The sequence below is a fragment of the Mesoplodon bidens genome (genome assembly GCF_964165515.1).
Source record: "Mesoplodon bidens genome assembly, chromosome: 3".
Classification (NCBI taxonomy): domain Eukaryota; kingdom Metazoa; phylum Chordata; class Mammalia; order Artiodactyla; family Ziphiidae; genus Mesoplodon; species Mesoplodon bidens.
The window spans coordinates 140,991,789-141,010,707 of NC_138178.1; the positions used below are offsets into that span (position 1 = coordinate 140,991,789).

Here is an 18,919-nt window from a genome sequence, read left to right on the forward strand (position 1 = left end):
GAAACACAGTTGGTTCTCCTGACTACTTCATGTGAAAATCCCTAACAAAGTGAGTTAATAATCAAAATCTACCTTTTAAATTTAGGGTTGAAAATTTCAACAGTAACTTTGATATCTGTGTATATTTGTAACCAATAGAAACTTATTTTAATTGCATGATGTGACTGTAGGATCCAGGCAGCAGACACAATACCATTCTGTGCAATTCAGTTGGCTTCATACTTTACCTAAATCATGATCTCTCCTAATATACAAAAATGATAGGCATTTCTGCCAGAAGAGTAACTGCCCAAAATATCAGAAAGCTTCATTTTGTGGTAATTTGTTATGTAGCAATAAAAAGCTAATACAGTAATTAAAAAAAAAAAAACTAATACAGGATTAGTTTTTTTCTCAAAAATCTTGACTGTGGTATGGTCTGTGGAATAGAAACATTATATAAAAGTATCAACAACCTGATGCTGTGAAAAGAGCCTGGGGGCCTTGGCGTCTGGTGGCTCAGGCTTCTTGGGGTGAGTTCACCCACTACCTTGATGTATGACTTTAAGCAAGTCATACATGATGTATGACTTTAGCCTCTGTTTCAATTTCTGTATCTGTAAAGTATCTGCATTGGAAGGTTTAGTCTCAATGGTTGTACAGATATAGTGGTTTTAAAAAAGTTAATTAAAAGGATAATACAAAAGCATTAAGTATTTTTTGGTTATTCAGTGGCTGCTTGGAGAAAACCTTATCAACATAGCTTAAAAAAATAAGAACATGGGGCTTCCCTGGTGGTGCAGTGGTTGAGAGTCCGCCTGCCGATGCAGGGGACACAGATTCGTGCTCCGATCCGGGAAGATCCCACGTGCCGCAGAGCGGCTGGGCCCGTGAGCCATGGCCGCTGAGCCTGCGCGTCCGGAGCCTGTGCTCTGCAACGGGAGAGGCCACAGCAGTGAGAGGCCCGCGTACCGAAAAAATATATATATAAGAACATGAACTAATCAGGCATTTGAAAAATGATACATTCAACATTCATTTATTATCTTTCCTAGCACAAGTTATTTTCTTCGGAAAATCATTCTGATAAAAAAATTACACTGTTCAGCAGCTGGATTTCTAATTGCTGGGAAAACATACACTAGAAACATTCACACAGAGAAACTAAGATTTTCTGCTGCAAGAAATAGCCAGTTTTAGAAGGTTATTTCACCCAAATGAATATTAAGATGGGAATTACATCTTTTACGTCAAATTGAGAATGTTTATTTTTATTGAAAACAAATCTGTGCAGAGGATTCTCTCATAAAACATAGAAACTGTATAATAAATAATTTTTCTCCCAGGAATTCTTTAATATCATTTGCTCCCTTGGGGTGTGTTTCAGACAGTCCCCTCAGTAGTTTTGCCCAACACATCACATATCTGTAGTACATACTGTGGATTATATTGAACAGATTTCTGTTGGTCAGTTTTCTTTTCTTTTTTTTTTCCGGTTGGATTTGAACAGTCAGGTCAGCACAGCTGCCTTTTCCTGGTCTACTAATCTACCCTCTCATTAACGCATTAGTCAGTATGGTTTGGAATGTTCCTCCTAGCCCTTAAAAGATTTGTACAAGTAAAATCTCAAAACACTGTGACTACCCCTTTTATCATTTGAACCTCTGAATAGAGTGCGGCAAACATCTCCATTGTGTCTTTCTCCCTTTGAAACAGATCAGCAACGAAGTCTTGAAAAGCTCACCATCATATTCAATGAGTAGAAAAATAGACAAAATTAACAACGGGCTTCGGAATGTGGAAAAGATGTTGCAGCAGAAAAGCAAAAATATTGAGAAAGCTCAAGAAATTCAAAAGGTAACATCCTCCCTTAACTTCCTTCAGCATTTGGTATGTTCCCTGTCATCAGTCATCACAGGGATCCTAACCCTGATTCAGTGAGGGTCGCTCCTCACTGAGTGTGTCACCTGCAGAGGCTTGGTGGAGAAGCTTACATTTAAGAATTGTTCTCAGTTTTTCCATGGTGGGAATATGCCCAAACTCCTGAGAGCCTATGATTGGGAACCAGCCTTTTCACTAGGGAAGGAAAGTAAGGATCTTGTCTTGGGAAGACTGATATATAAAAACATTTCAGTAAGATATGAATGGTGTTAACAGCTTTTCTTTAGACTGCCAGGGGGAAACAGAGGAAAGTAGAAATTCTAAATTTATTTCACTTGTAAAATGTCTTAGGTAGAACTGTACATAAACATAATATTCTACCTCTTAACTTCCAAGTAAACTCCTGCATGTGGAAAACATTCTTATTCTACTTTATATTTTAAGGAAATATTCTAATATGAATGGAGACTTTTAAAAATAGGGCTAAGAGAATAGATCTTAAAAGTTCTCATCACAGGGAAAAAAAAATTTGTAACTATGTAGGGTGAAGGATTTTTAACTAGACTTATTGTGGTGATCATTTTACGGTAGAACCAAATATTGAACAGTTGTGGGACTTCCCTGGTGGTGCAGTGGTTAAGAATCCGCCTGCCAATGCAGGGGCCATGGGTTCGAGCCCTGGTCTGGGAAGATCCCCCATGCCGCGGAGCAACTAAACCCATGAGCCACAACTACTGAGCCTGCCCTCTAGAGCCCGCGAGCCACAACTACTGAGCACACAGGCCACAACTACTGAAACCTGCGTGCCTGGAGCCCATGCTCTGCAACAGGGGAAGCCACCGCAATGAGAAGCCCACGCACCGCAAGGAATAGTGGCCCCCACTCACCACAACTAGAGAGAGCCTGCACGTAGCAACGAAGACCCAACACAGCCAAAAATAAATAAATAAATTTATTTTTTAAAAAAAAGAACAATTGTGTTGTACACCTGAAACTAATAAAATGTTATATGTCAGTTATACCTCAATTTTTAAAGAAGTTATCCTCAGAGAAGTCTCACTTATCACCCCCTTTCCCTCTGTTCCCTTCCACCCTTCAGTTAAATCTCTCCTTTGGTTTCTAATTTAACTTGACTGTGTTTCTTTTGGTAAAAATAAACAAATAATTCTAAATATTAAAAGAAATAATTGTACCTATTGTATGTGTCCTTCTTTCATAGAGAAGACATTAGACTGTGTATACTCTCTTAAAATAAGGTGAACAAGATTTGCTCACAATCATACCTGCCTTTGACTTTGCAGCCCCCTCTAAACCAAACAAATATGATGTCAAAGGATTAAAAAGATTAAATTAACTTGAAAAATAAAAATAGGTCAGGCGGGCCTCCCTGGTGGCGCAGTGGTTGAGAGTCCGCCTGCCGATGCAGGGGATACGGGTTCGTGTCCCGGTCCGGGAGGATCCCATATGCCGCGGAGCGGCTGGGCCCGTGAGCCATGGCCGCTGAGCCTGCGCATCCGGAGCCTGTGCTCCGCAACGGGAGAGGCCACAACAGTGAGAGGCCCGCATACCGCAAAAAAAAAAAAAAAAAAAAAAAAAAAAAAAAAAAAAAAAAAAAAAAAAAAAAAAAAAAATAGGTCAGGCTCGCCATTGGACAAAATCTTGGGCTCTCAATAAGCACTTTAACTAGTCAGATTTTCCCATTTCTAGAAATTATGTTCTTATACAGATATTAAGTAATAATCGAATGTTGCCTTTGAGATTTCCTCTGCCCAGACAAGTGCAGGTTTCAATCCAGCCTATTGGTTTCTTGAGCTAAAAGCAGTTGCTACTAATACATGTGGCTAGAATTTTCTGCCAGTGCATTAGTCTGAGTCAGAGCAGATATTTTTTTTTTATCAGTTTTATTTTTGCATTTAATAAGAATTGTCTTCTAGATTAAGTAGATATATATACTGGTCTAAATAGGTTAGGTATTTACCCAAGCCCTTTTCAACGTAATGTTACCTCATCACCCTTGAAAGATTAGGGTTACGTTGACCTTGTTTGGTGTCATTCATCTCTGGAAATGTCCAGGACTTTCTGCCCCCTTACAGCTAATTTGTACTGAAATGAATACAGTAAGAGTTAAGAGACCTCAGAAAAAGTGTTTTTCAATTCAGGTCACAAGTGGTTTCTGGGCATAAGTGAAAAACTTTGCCTGGGATGTTGTCTCTGTCATGTCGTTTTGGTAACATTTACAAGTACAGATACTGTGTGAAAACTTAGAAATCAACACATCTTCAATCCAAATGAACTTATGCTTTTCTTCCCTAGACAATGTGGGATGAGCTGGATCTCTGGCACTCCAAGCTAAATGAGCTGGATTCTGAAGTTCAGGACATTGTTGAACAGGACCCAGGACAAGCTCAAGAATGGATGGATAACTTGATGGTTCCTTTCCAGCAATATCAGCAAGTATCACAGAGGGCAGAATATAGAACCTCACAGTTAAACAAGGTATGGCTGTAACACGCGATAGCTACACGGAGCCTGTGGTAGTAGTGAGATGGGTTTAAAACAAAACAAAAATACATATTCGGAGGCAGCCAGTTTCCCTTGAATTGCCAGTTTTAGGACCTGAAGCTAGAGCTACACCATAGGTTCGAGTGGGCATCGAGGGGACTGCTGGCACAGGCAGAAGCAAGAATCCAAAAGTCAGACCACAGTAGGAGTCCGGGTAAGAACTGGGCTTCTCAACAGGTAAGGGAATTTCAGGCAGGCAACCTCAAGGGTCCCAGGAGGGAGCCAGAGAAAGAACCTCATTTGGGAACAAAACACCCCTGCCCTCCCTTCCAAGTAGGGGTCACGGTGGGTGAGTTGTGCGTGTGATCTAGCAGCAGCAAGGCAGGAACCTACTCTCAGAGGGACTGGTACATAGAGGACAAGGCCCGGTACAGGAGGACAAAATGTAAGTCCAGTTTTCAAAGGGGAACATAAAACGGGAACCAGACTGGTTGCAAAGCTGACTTGGAACCCTTGCTGAGGCCCAGAGCGTTGGGGGTAGAACTCCTTAAATCCTTCCCACCTGTGGTCAGGATTCGTTTTACCGGTTGAAGGATCAAAACCTGGAGGGGGTGGGCAAGTGGCCCAGCTGTGGGCTGTGGAGCTCTGCGAGGCCTGACACCACTGGCTAACAGCAACCAGTTCTCCATTTAAGAATCATTCAACTCAAAGAGGAAACATCAGACTGAGTTTGGTACTGCCTGTCTTTCACAGGCCACAATTAAGCTGGAGGAGTATCACGATCTTTTGAAGAGTACTGAGACTTGGATAGAAAATACCAGTCATTTGCTGGCTGATCCTGCAGACTATGACTCTTCAAAGGCGCTGAGTCACCACGCTAGCACCCTTCAGGTGAGTGTTCTTTCAGTGTTTCCTGGGTGTCATAGAATCTACGTAATGATTAGTGGCTTAGCTGGTTGTCACGATGCTTTTCTCCTCCTTCTTTCCTGAAAAAAACAACCTTATCTTCAAGCATGCCCAATGGCAGAAGGAAGCTTGGAAGAGTGGCAGGCTCTAGATAGGGATCTAGTTCTTTCTGTCCTGATAACTAATTCATGACTTTTAGGATAATTTACTGTGTCCTCCATGGGCCACAGTTTCCCTGATCTCTGAAGTAAGAATGTTGCACTGAATGGTGGTGATGGTTTTGGTTGTAGAATTCCAAGATGGTTCCCAATAGTCCTGTTTCCGGGTGTACACGACCTATATAATCCCCTTCCCTTGAGTGTGGGCAGGAATACGAGTAAGTGATGAAATAGTCACTCCATTGATTAGGTTACATGGTATAGCTGAGGATATGGGATAGTCACTCCCATGAATACATGACTGATCATGGATGTATCATTATAAGACTCCCTGGTAGCAGACTAGAGTGAGATTCTCCTGCTGGATTGACTAAGTAAGCTGCCATACTATGAGAGGGCCATGGAGCCAAGACCCTAGGGTGGCCTCCAAAAGCTGAGAGACACACAGTCAACAGCCAGCAAGAAAACTGGGATCTCAGTCCTACAACTAAATTCTACCAACAACCAGAATGAACTTGGAAGAAAAATCCACGCTCCAGATGGCACCTTGATTGCAGCCTTGTGACATCCTGAGCTGAGGACCCACCTAAGCCATGCCTGGACTCCTGAGCCATGGAAACTATGAGATAATAAGTTTGTTTTATTTTAAGCTGCTACGTTTAACACAGCATTAGAAAACTAATCTGTCGGTCCTTCCAGTTCTAGCATGCCATGATCCCAAATTTCCTGTCCTTCCTGTTGCTCCACAGGTGCCCTGTGTCACCACGCTAACCTACAAAGGCAGAACAAATGAAAGCCTTTTACTACTCAGGGCCATGACTACAAGAGATCTTCCGGATGCCAAATGTTGCCTTAAATTTTATTGTGAAGGCATATTTCCCTTGTCTCATATTATTCAGCCATGAGAAAGAATCTCTTAGGAAAAGGTTTATTGTATAACAGTTTTTATTTATTTATTCATTTGCTTATTTATTTATTTTGGGGGCTGCGTTGGGTCTTTGTTGCTGCTTGCGGGCTTTCTCCAGTTGCAGCAAGCTGGAGCTACTCTTGGTTGCGGTGCGCGGGCTTCTCATTGCGGTGGCTTCTCTTGTTGTGGAGCACAGGCTCTAGGCACTCAGGCTTCAGTAGTTGCAGCACGCAGGCCCTAGAGTGCACAGGGTTCAGTAGTTGTGGCACGTGGGCTCAGTAGTCGTGGCACATGGGCTTAGTTGCTCCGCGGCATGTGAGATCTTCCCGGACCAGGGATCGAACCCGCGTCCCCTTCATTGGCAGGCAGATTCTTAACCACTGCACCACCAGGGAAATCCCCTATAACAATTTTTAGAGTAATCAGACCTCAAAGCTGATCCAACTCTTTTTTTTATATCTTTAAAGTAGCACAGTGTGTCCCTAAGTAACAACTGACTTCATACCTCCCCTATGAGACTTCTTGGCACAGTTTTTTCCTGTGGTAACAGTTGTAAAGATACTGCATTTTCACCTACTTGTTTCTTTTCTTCCCCTTGCCTGTGATTTCTGCCCCCACCTCTTGGGTTGACTTTCCACATCCCCAAAGCATGTCATCTTTTTATTTTAAATCACCTGTATCTTTCATCATTTTCAAGAAGTTTGCAGACAGAAGAGAGGAATGATGCTTTTTTTTCCTCAAATGCTTATTAGGAGTTTTTAAAAAACTGTAGAAGAATGAACATATGCAAAAACAGCTGAAGTTTTACTGCCTTCTTCTGACACAAATGTAAAAGTGTAAAAGTATCTCTCAAACTGTTCAGGACACCCTCCTTTGCTGACCTTTGTTTACATGGAACTGAGTAGAACTTAGGTTATTAGCTGGAGGAAGTAGGGACAAGGGGATATGCAGGCTGATGTCCACAGAATGTATTCTAATAAATCTTCCAATGGAAAATAAGTCATAAATAATTAGTCCCATGTGAATACCCCACTTCGTTCCTATTTTGAAAATAGTTGTCCTACTTTAGGGTACCCTTTACCATTTTTCTAATATTACCTGGTATTGATTTTTAAAATGACTTAAAGAAGTATCAAAACTCTCAACTAAGGTTTAAAAGTCTGCTTTAATCGCACTATAACCTTCCACCTCGATTGCATTTGTTAAATTAGGTTTTCATAACCTAAAGATGATTCCATGAAGTCTGCTGTTGTAATGAAGACTCACTGAAACAGAAATTGTCATTGTAGAAAATAGGAAAACAACTTGTTCTTTAAATCAACTTCATTAAGGTATAATTTACAGATAGTAAAAAACACCTAAGTGTACAGCTAAGTAAGTTTTGATAAAGGTATCCAGCTGTGTAACCACTACCACCATCAATACATAAAGACCATTTCCATCACCCCAAAAAGTTTCTTTATGCTCCTTTGCTGTCAGTATCCTTTTACCTATGTTCAGCCCTATGTAATCACTCATTGGTTTATATTCCTATAGTTTTGTCTTCTCTACATTATCCAATGAATAGAATCATACAGTCTTTTGGGCCTGACTTCTTTTACTTAGCTTAATGTTTTCGAGATTCATTCAGGTTGTTACATTTATAGGTAGTTTATTTTTTTGACTGCTAAATAGTATTCCATTTGTGGAAATATGCAATATGTTTATTCCTTCACCAGTTAATAGACATTTGGGTTATTTCAAGTTGGGGGCTATGTATTCTGTATCTATTGCATTGTGACACATCACTGCTGAAGTTAACAGCTTAAAACAAGAATTATGGAATCCAGGCATGGCTTACCTGAGTGGTTCTGGCTCAAGGTCTCTCATGAGAATGCAGTCAAGGTGTCAGCCAAGGCTGTGATCTCATCTGAAGGCTTAGTTTGGGTGAAGGAAGAGACAGGATGCACTTCCAGTCTCATTCACGTGGCTGTTGGCAGGCTTCAGAAGATCCACTTCCATTCACAGATGTGAGGGCCTCTCCACAAGACTGCCTTATGGCATGGCAGCTGACTCCCTTCACCATGAACAATCTAAAAAAGAGTGAGAGAGCCCCCAAGACAGAAACGGTCTTTTATAATCTAATCTTGGAAGTGACATCTCATCATTTCTGCCATATCTTCTTAGAAGTAAATCAATAAGCTCAGCCTGCATTCAAGAGAACTGATTATAAGGACATGAGTACCAGGAGGTGGGGATTATTGGGGGCCATTTTAGGAGCTGCAACAGCTATTATGAGCAAAGCCGCTGTGAGCATTCATATACAAATCTTTGTGTGGACATAGGTTTTCAGGTCATTTCATTTGATGAATACCTAGGAATAGATTGCTGGCTCTTATGGTGTTTAACTAAGAAACTGCTAAATTATTTTCCAAAATGGCTTTACTATTTTTCATTCCCACTGGAGTTCTAATGACTCCATATTCTTGTCAGCACTTGATAGTATCTGTCTTTTAAATTTTAGCTACTCTAGTGACAAGTAGTGGTATCTCACTGTGGTTTAAATGACATTTCTCTAATGTCTAATGATTTTTTTATTTGAGCATTTATTCATATGCTTATTTATCACTTGTACACTTCATTTGTGAAATGTCAGTTCAGTTTCTTGGGGTTTTTTTGCCTATTTTTTAATTGGGTTATTTGTCTTTTTATTATTGAATTGTAAGAATTATTTATATAATATTCTAAAATCCTTGTCACATATGTGATTTACAAATATTTTCTCCTAGTTTGTGGCTTGTCTTTTCATTCTCTTAATATTGTCTTTCAAAGAGCAAATGTTATTAATTTGAAGAGGTCTAATTTATCAATATTTTTCTTTTATAGATTATTCTTTTGTGTTGTATCTAAGAAATCTTTATCTAACCCAGGGTCACAAGGATTTCCTCTTATCTTCTAGAAATTTTATAGTTTTAACTCTTACTTGTAGGCCTGTAATCCATTGACTTACATATACTACCAAATGTAAAATAGATAGCTGGTGGGAAACAGCCACATAGCACAGGGAGATCAGCTCAGTGCTTTGTGACCACCTAGAGGGGTGGGGTAGGGAGACGCAAGAGGGAGGAGATATGGGGATATATGTATATGTATAGCTGATTCACTTTGTTATAAAGCAGAAACTAACACACCATTGTAAAGCAATTATACTCCAATAAAGATGTTAAAAAAATAAAGTTAATTTTTGTATATGGTATGAAGCAAGAATCAAGGTTCATTTTTTTTCTATGGGATTATCCATGTTTTGAAAAGACTCACTATTGAATTACTTTGGTGCTTTGTTAAAATCAATTGACCTCTCATATATGTGGCTCTGTTTCTGGATTGTCTCTTCTGTTTTATTGATCTATGTGTCTGTTCTTTTACCAATATGACACAGTCTTAATTGCTACAGCTTTATAGTAAATCTTGAAATCAGGTAGTATAAATTCTACAACTTAGTCCTTTGTTCTTTTTCAAATTTGTTTTGGCTAATCTGGATCTTTTGCATTTCCATATAAGTTTTAGAATCATCTTGTCAATATCTATGCAGAGGTCTGTTTGAATTTTGGGAGGGCATTAAATCCAGATCAGTTTGGCAAGAATTTACCTCTTGACCATATTGGCTGTTCCCATCCAGGAACAGGATGTATCTCTCTATTTATTTTGGTCCTCTTTAATTTCTCTTTAATGTAAATTGTTAAATTTATTCCTGAGTATTTTATGTTTTTTTGATGCTATTGTAAATAGTATTATTGGAAAAAGCATTGGTTTTAAGTTTTGTTTTCCTTTCAAGTTTTCTCCTGCTAGGATTTGGAATATGGTCAATATGAAATTCTGAATAACCTGATTAATTTTGGGGACTCGTGACTAGAAGTCTGGTTGCATAAGTAAATGTTCTTTTTCATATCAGTTATTTTTTACCGGATTACCTGAAGACTACATTAGCAGGTTGAATATTTCCAATAGGTGGCTGAGATATTTTGAAATCTTAAGTTTGAAAGTTAATAATTATAATCATTAAAGGAAAAAAGAAAAATTCTAAGGAAGAATGTCTAAGGAATTCTAAACATGGATGTTTTCCACTTATATTTGGTTTTATCAGATAGAGCTCTTTTGGTATCAATTTATTCAAGTCAACTCAAGCTATAGGGGTGTTTCATGGAAGTCAGTGGTTCCAGATGGTAAGGCCAAGGAGGACACTGGCACCGGGACTGCCCCTTCGTTTCCCATCCCCACTTCACTTATCTATTTCTGCCAAACCCATTTCCCAAAATTACAAGTCCAGCCAATTGAATGGCTTTTTTTTTAACATCTTTATTGGAGTATAATTGTTTTACAATAGTGTGTTAGTTTCTGCTTTATAACAAAATGAATCAGCGATATATATATGAATTGCTTTCTTGACCCTAATTCCAAATTATAGAGGGATGAACTTATAGGTCAGGTGTTTCTGATTCTGTTAACGATGGCTGGAGGAGCAGGGCTACGTGGTATAAAATAGCTGCTGCAAGCCCACGAAAATGGGGTAGACATTCTATAGTCATATACTGCCATTGACAAGAGAGAATGTTCAATGTTTTATTATGAAATTGGGAATGAACAGGAGTTTGAAATGTTGAGACAAATTCAGATTTTCTCTGATTTAATTTTTTAAATTAAGGTATAATTCACATACAACATGTATTAGTTTCAGGTGTACAACAGAATGATTCAATATTTGTATGTATTGGAAAATGATCACCCACATTAAGTCTAGTTACCGTCCGTCACCATACATATTTGTAGAATTTTCTCTGATATAATTTCAATCAGCTTGTTCCAGTATCTTGATGTTTCTCTTTTTTCATGTTTCCCATTATCTAGATGGCTTTGGAAGATTCAGAACAGAAGCACAGTCTTTTGCATTCAATTTTCATGGATCTAGAAGGCTTGTCAATAATTTTTGAAACAGATACTTTAGCACAGCCTATACAAGAGTTAAGTCATCAAATAGTAGCTTTACGACAAAAAATCATAGAAAGCCTTCCACAGATTCAACGAATGGCTGATGTAAGTTGGCACTATAATGATGTGACTTCTTTTTTTTAATTTTTTTAAAAATTTTTTTATTTAACAAATTTAATCAGTTATACATATACATATGTTCCCATATCCCCTCCCTTTTGCATCTCCCTCCCGCCCTCCCTATCCCACCCCTCCAGGCGGTCACAAAGCACCGAGCTGATCTCCCTGTCCTATGCGGCTGCTTCCCACTAGCTATCTACCTTACGTTTGGTAGTGTATATATGTCCATGCCGCTCTTTTGCTTTGTCACAGCTTACCCTTCCCCCTCCCCATATCCTCAAGTCCATTCTCTAGTAGATCTGTGTCTTTATTCCTGTCTTACCCCTATGTTCTTCATGACATTTTTTTCCTTAAATTCCATATATATGTATCAGCATACAGTATTTGTCTTTCTCTTTCTGACTTACTTCACTCTGTATGACAGACTCTAGGTCTATCCACCTCATTACAAATAGCTCAATTTCGTTAAAGCATAATAGCAATTGTCTCACATTAGGTTGTAGCCAGTACATCACCCTACAGGGTCACCAGAGGTCAGTGCTATAGTTCTCTCCAGTATGGAATGGTTAGCCCATGTGTTCTATGACCACAAACTAACTACACTCCAAATCCAATTGTCCATCTGCAGAACGCACACTTTTAGTTTAACAGTTCCAACGCACCAATTGGAGGACCAGTGTCGGCTGCATCACAATCACCTAGGTGTTTGTAATAAATACAGAGTGACTTCTCTTTTTTTAATTTTTTAAAATTTTTTATTTTTATTAGTTTCTGCTTTATAACAAAGTGAATCAGTCATACATATACATCTGTTCCCACATCCCTTCCCTCCTGCGTCTCCCTCCCTCCCACCCTCCCCATCCCACCCCTCCAGGCGGTCACAAAGCACCGAGCCGATCTCCCTGTGCTATGCGGCTGCTTCCCACTATCTATCTACCTTACGTTTGGTACTGTATATATGTCCGTGACTTCTTATTTTAAATTTATATTTCATTTAGTAAATTAGAGTTATACTACTAATCAGTTCTATGAAGACACATTGATCTGGTACATTTTTCATTTATGTTATTTCTTGAATTACATTTTACTTTGTACCCTACAGTGCAACTACAACAAAAAATCATATCCCCATTCTCAGTCCAGAAGTGGTCTATTTAAAGGGAGGAATCCTGATCAGATAAGCTCAGTGTTTTCTCTTTGTCAGAGAGGAGATATTATTGATTTTATTTTTTATTAATAATTTATTTATTTTTGGCTGCGTTTGGTCTTCTTTGCTACACACGGGCTTTCTCTAGTTGCAGCGTAGGGGGTCTACTCCTCATTGCAGTGTGTGGGCTTCTCATTGTGGTGGCTCCTCTTGTTGCGGAGCACGGGCTCTAGGCATGCAGGCTTCAGTAGTTGTGGTATGCAGGCTCAGTAGTTGTGGCTCCTGGGCTTAGTTGCTCTGCGGCATGTGGGATCTTCCCAGACCAGGGCTTGAACCTGTGTCCCCTGCATTGGCAGGCAGATTCTTAACCGCTGTGCCACCAGGGAAGTACAATATTATTGAATTTAAAGCACAGATTAGCAAAGAGGGAATTAAAACAGATAACTTCCCAAGTCTTCAGTCACCAATAGCAAATATTTATTGAGGGGCTGCTGTATACCAGCCACTGGATTTTTTTTTTTTTTTTTTTTTGCGGTATGTGGGCCTCTCACTGCTGTGGCCTCTCCCGTTGCAGAGCACAGGCTCCTGGACGCGCAGGCCCAGCGGCCATGGCTCATGGGCCCAGCTGCTCCGCGGCATGTGGGATCTTCCCAGACCGGGGCACGAACCCGTGTCCCCTGCATCGGCAGGCAGATTCAACCACTGCGCCACCAGGGAAGACCCAGCCACTGGATTTTTAAATAATTTTATTTATTTTGGCTTGAAACATGTGAGGCATTTATTTAAGGATGGAGTCACACAGCAAAGGCAGATGCAGTTAGTCTTAATAATTTACCTTTTATTTCTCAGTTACATTCCCTGCACCACACTTATGTAACTTCAGAGAATCATACTTGTTAAATATTCTTGGTTATTGAAGCTTATTCCAAAATTGTTAAATGCTTCTACAACTTTTCATGGAAATTACCATAAAATACATTGTATACATTTATATACTTTCTTAAACATATGGTGTAGAAAATAATTTCAATATAATTGAATGTTTCATAATATGAAGATAAATTACTATAATTACTGCTTCATTTGCTTATATGAAGTTATGTTTGTCCTACGTTGAATGGCTCCAAGTTGTGATAATTTGAAATCCTTTGATGATTTCTGTGTAGTTTTTCCTATTCCCTGCATTATTTTTGCTTCAGTTTATCTCCGTAAAGCTCTAAAGGTCAGAAGGCCCTCTTACAGTGTGAGTGGACTTCAATATGTAGGTTTTATAGCACATATTCATACATATGTAGGTTTGAGAGCACAAATTGCAGCATTTTCACTTTTAAGTTTCTTGGCCACTTTCTAGAAGTTGACACTGATGGGAGAATAGCCACTGGATAAATGATCTGTTGTTCATATTAATCTGAGTAGGTTATAAGGTAATTTAGTGACTCTCCACACAGCAAAAGTTTGTTAGGGAATTGGCAACAAAATCTGTCAATTTTCCAGCTCCTTGTGTGTTTGTTTCCCAAGGGTGACTTTATCGTTTTACTTAAAGTAGTGGGAATTTTTTCAGCGTTGACCCACTTGTATTCAAGTGTTTAAAGACATTCCAAAGATAAATCTAAAGAGTTTTTAGATATTTGAGAATTTACTTAGAATTGTTCAGATGCATACTACTTTTGTTCTCATAGCATAAATAATTGAAAATTGGCCCCATGAGGACCTTTTAACTCAGTAAGTATAAGCAATGCTTTATATTGTGGTATGCTATTACTAACAGACAACATTTTTATTGAAAACAGTCCACATTATCTGTGTAGCACTTGGTTAGTTTTGAAGAGATATAAGTGGCAAACATATTTTGGTTAAATATGAGAATAGAATAAATGGCAGTAAATTGTGTTTTAGAAAGATTATTAACATATAACATATACTGCATGAGTGTGTTTTTTTGTTTCTGAAATTCTAGGATGTGGTTGCCATTGAAACGGAAGTAAAATCAATGGAGAAAAGAGTTTCAAAAATCAAAGCTATCCTGCTATCAAAAGAAATATTTGATTTTTCACCTGAAGAGCACCTTAAGCATGGGGAGGTAAGCATGGATCATTATTAAAAATATTTTCTCTTAATACTTACTATGCCTATTTTTTTTTTTTTTTTTGCATTACACGGGCCTCTCACCGTTGCGGCCTCTCCCCCTGCGGAGCACAGGCTCCGGACGCACAGGCTCAGTGGCCACAGCTCACGGGCCCAGCCGCTCTGCGGCATGTGGGATCTTCCCGGACCGGGGCACGAACCCGTGTCCCCTGCATCGGCAGGCGGACTCCCAACCACTGCGCCACCAGGGAAGCCCTATGCCTATTTTAAAATGTGTAATAATATGATGTGATAAAAAGTGTTTAATCTTGCTAAAGTAAGAGCAAAGTAAAGTTGGGAAATAGATATGAATGACTATAAATATCATATTTTAAATCATATTTCTAGTGCTATCTATGTATCTATAATTTTCCTATAAGTTATTTTTTCATTTAATTTCTTCCTAAAACTTCAAGGTTTGGTAGTTTTTCCTTCACGTCAAACCCAGGTTTTAATAGTCCAAGCACTTAAGCCTCTAAGTCAGAAGAACTGGGTTCCAGCCCCAACTGCCCTGCTTACTGGCTGTGTGCCTTTGAGTGATTGGTTAACATTTCTTGGATTTGCTTTCATATCTGTACATTGGTATTGTGGTGATTATGTTGGACAATTATAATGTATATGGAGCCCCTAGCACAGGAGCTGGGACATACTAAACAGCATACAGATGTTGCTTCCCCCTCAGCCTACCAGTTAAGAGCATGGGCTTTGGGATCAGGCAGCCCTGGGTTCTAATCCTGACCCTGCCTCTTACAGTGTGCCCTCACCTGGATCTTCTAACTTCTGTGAACCCAATTTCCTTACCTGTGAAAGGGAAGTTATGATATCTACCTCCTAGGGTGGTTGTGAAGATTAAATGAAATAATACATATGAAGTACTTAGTAAAGTGAATACTCTCTCCTAATTTATTCATTATGTAAATCCAGACTTCTATGGATCAGATGTCATTAAAACAAAATAGAAGTGTAGTTTTGGGACTTACGAAATTTGGCAGGACAGTTCCGTTCAATTCAATAAGCATTTTTTGAGGGTCTATTATGTGGGAAGCCCTGTGCTGGGTGCAGTTGCTGTGAAAGTTAATAAGAGGCAGTACCTACCCTTCCACAGCTTACTGCCTGGTGACAACACACGAAGCACATAACAGTTCTACAGAGAGAGGCGGGAAGGAGAGAAAGAAGGAAAGGGTTGTCCAAATGCATCATGTAATACTGGGAGGGTACTCTTGCCCCAGGCATTCTTTCCTGAGACCTTATTTAAATGCCAGATCACAAGTAATATATTAGTTCTTTTCAACCTGAGCTAAGACACTGTTTTAAAACTCAAAACTATAAGGACTAAAGTTTAATTTTGAATAGATTTAGGAGTGGCCTTTTTTTTTCACTTGTGTACCATGTTTATCTAAGGTCATACTGGAAAATATACATCCCATGAAGAAAACCATTGCTGAAATCGTGTCTTACCAAGTGGAACTGAGGTTACCCCAGACAGGAATGAAGCCTCTGCCTGTGTTTCAGCGGACAAATCCGCTTTTACAAGATATAAAACTGTTGGAAAATGTGACTCAGGAACAAAATGAGTTATTAAAGGTGAGTGGTTTTTGTGATGACAGCCAACTTATTGGATGAAAATATTCAGCACAACCTGGTGTTGTTTTAAGGGTTGGGTGGGTCAAATTCCCATGACAATAAGATGCTGCCTGTGTTGATTCTTTTTGGTCTCTTCCAGTATTATCCAGGAGGTGGCATTTGATATAAGAGAGTATCTTGTTGCTCAAATGAGGTTAAAGTGATTTTTCTCAGCTCTTATTCTTGTTCTGGTTGAAGACATTAAAGTCTAGTTTTGTTCTATTTCATTCCATTCTTTAATTATTGAAGATCTACATGGGTAAAATGCTGTGGGAAGAGATTCAACCTGAACAGTGCATATGCAGTCTCATAAGGCTGACAGACCCACAATAATCTCTTTATACCTCTCAGTTGCTTTCCTATTAATCATTTCAATTTATTACCAACACGATTACAGGTAGGGTAGGCACTTTGCCATTTTTATTTTTACACATTAGGAGACTAGTGTCCAAAGGTCAGATGACTTTCTGAAAGACCAGAGTTAACGTATGTTAAGATTAATTTGTGTACAGATAAGAAAAGAATTTGAGTTTCTAGACTCCTGTATTATTCTTCATATCGAGGTCTCTTCCTTCTAACTGATGACATCTTCTAGCCTCTCCCTGAGGGCTTTTTAAAATTCTTTTGATTGATTGATCTCCTGTCTCAAGTCAGGAATTATCATTAGATAGAAATTACATTTTACTTTGGTTGGTATTCCTATATCAACAAACACTCCTACAGGGAAAGAAAGTTGCTGAAAGAGCCACAGACTTTTCAGCCCACTTGGTAGACACCCCCTCCTGCCTACTTTTCTTGATTAGGTGTGTCAGGGTAAGAGGAAAGGTTATTTTTCCTCCGTCCCATCCATCCCCTGGTTATAAGAAGAAAACTGCTATCTCTTTCTCCCTCTTAAATTTCATTCACATTTGGTGGTCACTCTGTTCTCCTAAGATTTGAGGATATTGTAATCTCTGGTTTGAGTCTTAGCTCATGTAGTCTCTCTGGCCTGGCTACTGATCAGCTGACATCATTTCCTAACATCCACAGGGAGAAAAAAGATCTGGTACTCAATGTACTATTTTTTTTAATAATATAAAGAGAAGAAAAAAAACCCAAAGAAAATTTGATCTATTACTTTTAATCTTTTTGTGCTTTATTGGTCTCCTGGTCAGAAAAAGAAAATAACAGTCCTAACTATGCTTTAAAGTGACTCCTTCACAAGATGAAAGGGGGGGCAGTAGAAGAGGAAATTAGGTTTTGTGCCAAGTTAGACATCAAACTGTGCTGCTAAAATTTTCCATCTTATTGTGTTAGTGGAAATCAGATGTCATCTCAGGTATTTCAAAGCTAAGTAAGCCAGTGGTAATGAAAATCATTAAAATATGGTACATTTCTTTTCATTTCTACGTTAGATAATTGTAAGTGCTCTCATTGTTGAAAATAAGACAAATTACTTTTGGGGGGAGTAATGGGATGTAGCTCATTACTGAGGGCTGGGGAACAGGTGTGTGCAGCAAACATAGTTATTGATTTCCAGCCTGCAGCTAAAATCATAGTTAAATATTAAAGAAAATACAAGGAAGAATTCTGTGTTGGCCAGAAACTTTGTAGTTTCAAAACGCATTTTGTTTCATTGTGGAGCATACAAGGAAATATCTAGATTTTCTTTTGAAGTCCATTTCTTTATCTTTCATCACATTTTGACCATATCATTTAGCACACAGGTAGTAGGTTCAAGCTGTACTATTCCCTTAACACTAGATTCCAGGTACTGTTCTGGTTTTGCCTTGTTCTGCAAACTCAGACTGCTCTCAAACCTCAACCTCTTACCATGAAATGTATATCACAGATCCCAAAGGGTACCAGGTGAGGATGTGTCTGGACCAGGAAAACCCATCATTTCTCAAATCACATGCCCTTTCCATTCTGAATCAGGATTGTCACCTTTCTGTGTATTGAAAGCCCTGCAAGGAATATGTATTAAAATGGTGTGTGTGACATATCAGTAATTTCATAAACTTAACAACTTTATGTTAACATGCTATAAAATGCTTCCCAGAATAAGCGCATTAGACTGGGAATACTTAAGAACAAACGTATGTCTAATTAGACTTGAAGCCAAGGTGCTCTAGCATCTAAGTGGAGCAAGAAGGTCAGGTGCCAGCTTTACAAATGTTGTTCTCTGAATTGAGGTTACCATTTCCTATTGGAATCTGTATGGTTGTGTATTGATATAATTGATTGGAGTTTGTCATGGAGATAGACATTGGAAGTAGCCCATTGATCTTCTTTTGGGGGGGGTTATTTTACAGATAGTCATAAAACAGACAAATGAATGCGATGAAGAAATAGAAAAATTGAAACAGATCTTAAATAATTATTCAGCTGAATTCTCCCATGAACATATGTCACCAGACCGAGCTGCCAACCTGCCACAAGTACAGGTATATTTCTTACATTCATTTTTCCAGCAGTTTATTCAACAATCACTTTCTAAGCTGTTGGTGTCTACAAGCCGTTTTTGATGGTACAGTGTATTTCCTACTTCTCTCTTTCAACTGAAGGTATTTTATGTGTGTATTTACTTTTCATTCCTATTACATAAAATAGGTTATTATATAATTA

The 18,919-nt window shown here is 38.9% G+C and overlaps 1 protein-coding gene across 11 annotated transcripts in view; it reads left to right on the top strand.

The window, feature by feature from the left end:
- SYNE2 (spectrin repeat containing nuclear envelope protein 2) overlaps nucleotides 1-18,919 on the top strand; it is a 351,205-nt gene that overhangs the window by 217,571 nt on the left and 114,715 nt on the right. For all 11 annotated transcript variants that reach the window (XM_081228103.1, XM_081228110.1, XM_081228112.1 and 8 more), the window contains 7 exons: nucleotides 1,696-1,836; nucleotides 4,174-4,356; nucleotides 5,116-5,253; nucleotides 11,218-11,403; nucleotides 14,523-14,645; nucleotides 16,091-16,273; nucleotides 18,607-18,738. In XM_081228103.1, coding sequence (XP_081084229.1) covers nucleotides 1,696-1,836; nucleotides 4,174-4,356; nucleotides 5,116-5,253; nucleotides 11,218-11,403; nucleotides 14,523-14,645; nucleotides 16,091-16,273; nucleotides 18,607-18,738 — 1,086 coding nt within the window. The remainder of the gene's footprint in view (nucleotides 1-1,695; nucleotides 1,837-4,173; nucleotides 4,357-5,115; nucleotides 5,254-11,217; nucleotides 11,404-14,522; nucleotides 14,646-16,090; nucleotides 16,274-18,606; nucleotides 18,739-18,919) is intronic.